Source organism: Fulmarus glacialis, unplaced genomic scaffold, assembly GCF_000690835.1.
Source record: "Fulmarus glacialis isolate BGI_N327 unplaced genomic scaffold, ASM69083v1 scaffold4909, whole genome shotgun sequence".
Classification (NCBI taxonomy): Eukaryota; Metazoa; Chordata; class Aves; order Procellariiformes; family Procellariidae; genus Fulmarus; species Fulmarus glacialis.
Window position 1 is genome coordinate 5,752 of NW_009233744.1, and position 4,313 is coordinate 10,064.

Sequence of the window (4,313 nt, forward strand, 5' to 3'; positions counted from 1 at the left end):
AGATCTTTGTTGAAATGTGGCTTCATCATTATTCACTGGAAATGTATCAGAAAATGCAGTCCCCTCATGTCAAGGTAATAGTTTGTACTTCATTCATGAGTGTCATCTGATAGTTGACCTCTTATCTTGGGGTAAATCTCCTATTTTGTGGAGAATTTTTTTGGTATATTGGTCCAAAGGAAAGAAATAACTTATCAGAATGTGTACATGAGTGTGTCAAAATTGCTAATCCAGTTATGAAGAATGTTGTGAATAAGTGTGTCATCCAGATTTGCCTTCATTGCAGAAGTTGTGTTGGTTTTGTTTTGTTTTTTGTAAAAGACAAGTTTGTGGGATGGTCACAACAATCTCAACACCAATAATCGAACTACTAATGTCGGGGAAGATGCCACTATAAAACCATAGTGTTAAATACCATTGGGGCAACATGGCTGCTAAAATAGCTAAAATTGATTTCCAGCAGTGATAGGAATTGATACTGAAATACCAATTAGTAATTTCTAAGATCCATAGCCATTTTTTAGCATAAATCCAAATTTTAAAAGGAAATCTTACTAAACTGTCCTTCATTGTTAAGTGAGTAAGCTGCTTTTGTTGTTTCATAGTCCAAAATATGCTTCCGTAATGGTGTTGGAAGCAATTTGTAGCTACAGAGTTCAGAATGTCTTACAGAAGCTCTTGCTCAGATAATACACTGTTTTAAGCAGTTTGTGGTGGCCTGTTCAGTAACTACTGCATGTAAAAACTAAGTAAGTGTTGCAGAGGCTAAGATCAAAGGCATAAACGTAGAGGGAATTTGAAGGAGAAAATGTTGATCCTCTGAATTCCCTCTGGGTCACAGTGGGACTTTCATAGAAGGGGAGAGAAATATAAAAGCTACTCAGGATTTATTCCTATGTAAAAGAGCAGTATGAGAGTTGATTGACTGAGAAATTCTGATCCTTTACTCCACAGGCTATAAAATAACAAATATATTTATGTGTAAAAAAGGGAAAAACATTTGAGAGCTGAAGTGTGATGGGTTTTGTCTTTTGTTCTTAAAGCTGAGGTCAAAATGCAAACTCACTGATGTTGCAAAGTCTCCACTTGGGACTCCCAGCAGCATGGCTGTGCACCTGTGATGGAAAGGCTTTGCTTGAAGTACCTTTGGTCTGTCTGTCTGTCCAGTCTCTGTGCATCAAGTGCTGTGCTTAGGCCAGAAATAACGATTGCTTTAAACTTCTCTCCTCTGTTCACCCTCTGTATTTCAGATGCTCTCTTCTAACACTAGGGAGCAGCAGTTATAGACAATGACTGTCACTGTCATGGTGGAATAGGGCCTAAGTAGAGCTTAAAGTTCTCTGAAATCATCACTTCAGGATCCTCCACAAGGTGTGTTGAGCCATAACTTGAGGCCATAACTCCCTGATGGTATTTTAGTTTCATCTTTGAAGGGAAGTAATCGTGGGCATGTAAAAAAGGAAGTCTTCACTCTTTGGGCATTAGAACACCTGAATAGGGGACTGGAATTCCCCATGACATCCATAAATGGACAAAGGATCCCTCCTGCAGGACTGAGGAAAGCTTCCAGATCAGTTGGGGACAGGACTGTTCATAAGCCTGTGATGCTTAAACTAAGGTTTGTAGACTGGTCTCAGGGTGGGCTGAAGCAGAACAGTCTGCTTTGTAGTTCCTCAAATGAGGAAGTAGAATATACAGAAATGCAAGTTTTGTTTTAAAGTAAGGGTTAAAGGGCTTGACTGGAAACCCAAGATCACCCTAAACCTTATTCTTAAAATTATTAATAATTATGCAGGTTCACTTGATTCCACTTAGCCTTCTGTGTGTTTGGAAGGAGGGGTAATTAGTGACCATTCATCCTTGGATCTAGACCTGTTTGACCATCAGTGACTTGAAATGGCTACATACCTGTATTGGAAGGTGGGATGAGGTTCCACAGAACTTGCTCTTTCTTTGTCCAGCAGCCAGACCTGTTTGTTTTGATGGGCCAAGCCAGATCCCAGATATGTGACTTTCCTGTGAAGTGCCTCAAGGAATGATAGATTTTCCTTAAATCTTGTTAATGTCATCACAGACTTCTCTTTACAAGTAAAAAGTAGTGGAATGGGAATGAATAGTAAATAATTTCTTTTGAGAAGATGTACTACTTTTCTACTTTACTGCTTTGAATTCTTTCTGGGTCTGGTGTGAACCTGAGGTTGACACTATTTGCTATGCTGAGTTTCACTGTTTTCCGCATTAATTCAACTATCTTCCCACTCTTTTACATTGTCTATTTGCTTTTCCTTTCTCGGATGATCCAGAGCCCAAGTGTGCAGCATCTCTTTTCCTATTCCCTTCTGCTGTAATCACAATGAACCCTTAAAAAGAAGGTTTTTGATAAAACTTTACGTAATGCTTCCTGACCTTCCAATGCCAGGTGCCACAGACCCCAGCACTGCATGTGGAACACCCATTAGACTACAGGTTCTTGCTGATTCCTGTGGTAGGAGATTATGAAGCAGATGATGTGTTTGAGCTGTTGGGGAGCTTCCAGTAACAATCCTACCATTCTAAGAGTGTAAAACCAAAAGATACCAAACTGGCACTAGAGGAGGTTGGGTACGGGCTGTTCAAAGACAGCAGAGGTGTGATCTGGAGAGTTAGTTTAGATGCCTGACAGTCATTGGGATCTGTGTAGTGTACATTTTTTGTTTTATGTTTTTTCATTAGTTTCATACTTGTGTGTCACTGTTGCTACAGTATCCTCTTCACCATCACATTGTCAAAAAATACTCTTTACCTCACTCATCAAAGGAGGGATCTGGCTGAGGCTTGCAGAGATTTCAGTGTTAAGGCAAGATGCCTTTTGCATCAGCATATAACACTGTATGTTAGGTATGTCTTTTGCCTAACACGTGATGTTTCCCTAATAGTAAGAGTAATTTCCTCTTCTGAGGAAATTCACAAGACCTGCAGCCTTCCGAAATGGCCTTTAAATAGAAAGAGAAGACAGGATTTCTCCGAACTGGAAACTTACTGGGCAGGCTCACAGTGATTATAAAAAGCCAAACTTTTTTCTTCCTGATCCTTGGGAAGAAGAAAGTATCAGTTTGAGTTTCTTCCCAGTATACAAACCCTGCTTCTCTAGCAGCACAGGAAGAAATGACAAAGTTTTCAAAATAGTATTAAAAAGGCTTGCAGAATATTGAAAGCTTTTACTCCGTTGTTTCATAAAACACCGTAGCAGTGTGTAAATGCTTGTCGCTGCAGTTCAGTTAACTTCTGAAATGGGAAGTTTATTTGGCAGAAGCTGCATATCCCCTACCAGTACTTGCTCTGAGGGTAGCAAAGAGAACAGCCACAGCCACTTACAGCTGTACTTTTTTGACAGCTGCTCCCAGTTGTATTTCCAAGTGATAAAGAGTATGAAATACTGTGGAATCAATCTACTAAACACCAGAAAGAAGTGGATACTGTGGCTGCAGTTGTTATTGTGATATGTTGTCCCTGACTGTATTTGTGATGTTCATTTTTTCTCCCCACCCTTCTTCCTTGGGCTCATTCTCACTTTTTTTTTCTCTTGCTCTCTTCTCTCCTTTTTTCCCTCCCCCCCTTCCTTTTTGTTTCTGTTGTCTCAGCTGGAGGTTCTCCACTACCGACTCAGTATCTCCAGTAAACACCACGGTAGTCCTGCCCAATCCAGCTACCAGGCCCTCCACGCATACCAAGTATTATCATCTTTTCATTTTGTTTCCTTTTTAAAAATCTTGTTCCGTCATATAATCTGCAAAACGTATTGGTGCTGTACAGCAGTCTTTTCTGCTAAGGTGTGGTTTTACAACTCGATTGAGAACACTGCATTGAGATTTACTAAATTTTCAGTGAAAACAGATACTGAGAGGTATTAGCAAAGGTCCTGGAGAAAATAGTTAAAATCTAGCACATCATGAAGACTAATTGGGAGCTTCATTTTTAGAGATGCATTCTTGTAATGCATTGTAGAAAGAGGCTTATCAGCTGTGCTGACATTTTTTGACACCAAAAGTGGCTTCACCAATGGCAGATTTCTGCCCCTCACACATTAGTCATTTAAGCAAACCTTGCATGGAAGAGAAGATCGGAATTTGCAAGGGTGACACCTAAAATTAATGTAGGTAATATCTAGGGTTTTTTAGCCAGTGAAATATCATTGGGTAGTACTAAATTTGTAGTGGCAATGTGAACTTGATTGTCCAGTTTTGCAAAAACACACGAGTGGTACATTTGCAGATTGTTCAGGAGATGTGCATGCAAAAACATTCCTGTTGGAACAGATTGTTGATTCCTCTTTC

General features: G+C 39.8%; 1 protein-coding gene across 1 annotated transcript in view; it reads left to right on the plus strand.

Annotated features, from left to right (window-relative positions):
• SMPD4 (sphingomyelin phosphodiesterase 4, neutral membrane (neutral sphingomyelinase-3)) overlaps positions 1-4,313 on the plus strand; it is a gene marked incomplete at its 5' end in the record, with an annotated part of 17,706 nt that overhangs the window by 5,473 nt on the left and 7,920 nt on the right. The window contains 2 exons of the mRNA XM_009585409.1: positions 3-74; positions 3,621-3,710. Of these exons, the coding sequence (XP_009583704.1) occupies positions 3-74; positions 3,621-3,710 (162 nt within the window). The remainder of the gene's footprint in view (positions 1-2; positions 75-3,620; positions 3,711-4,313) is intronic.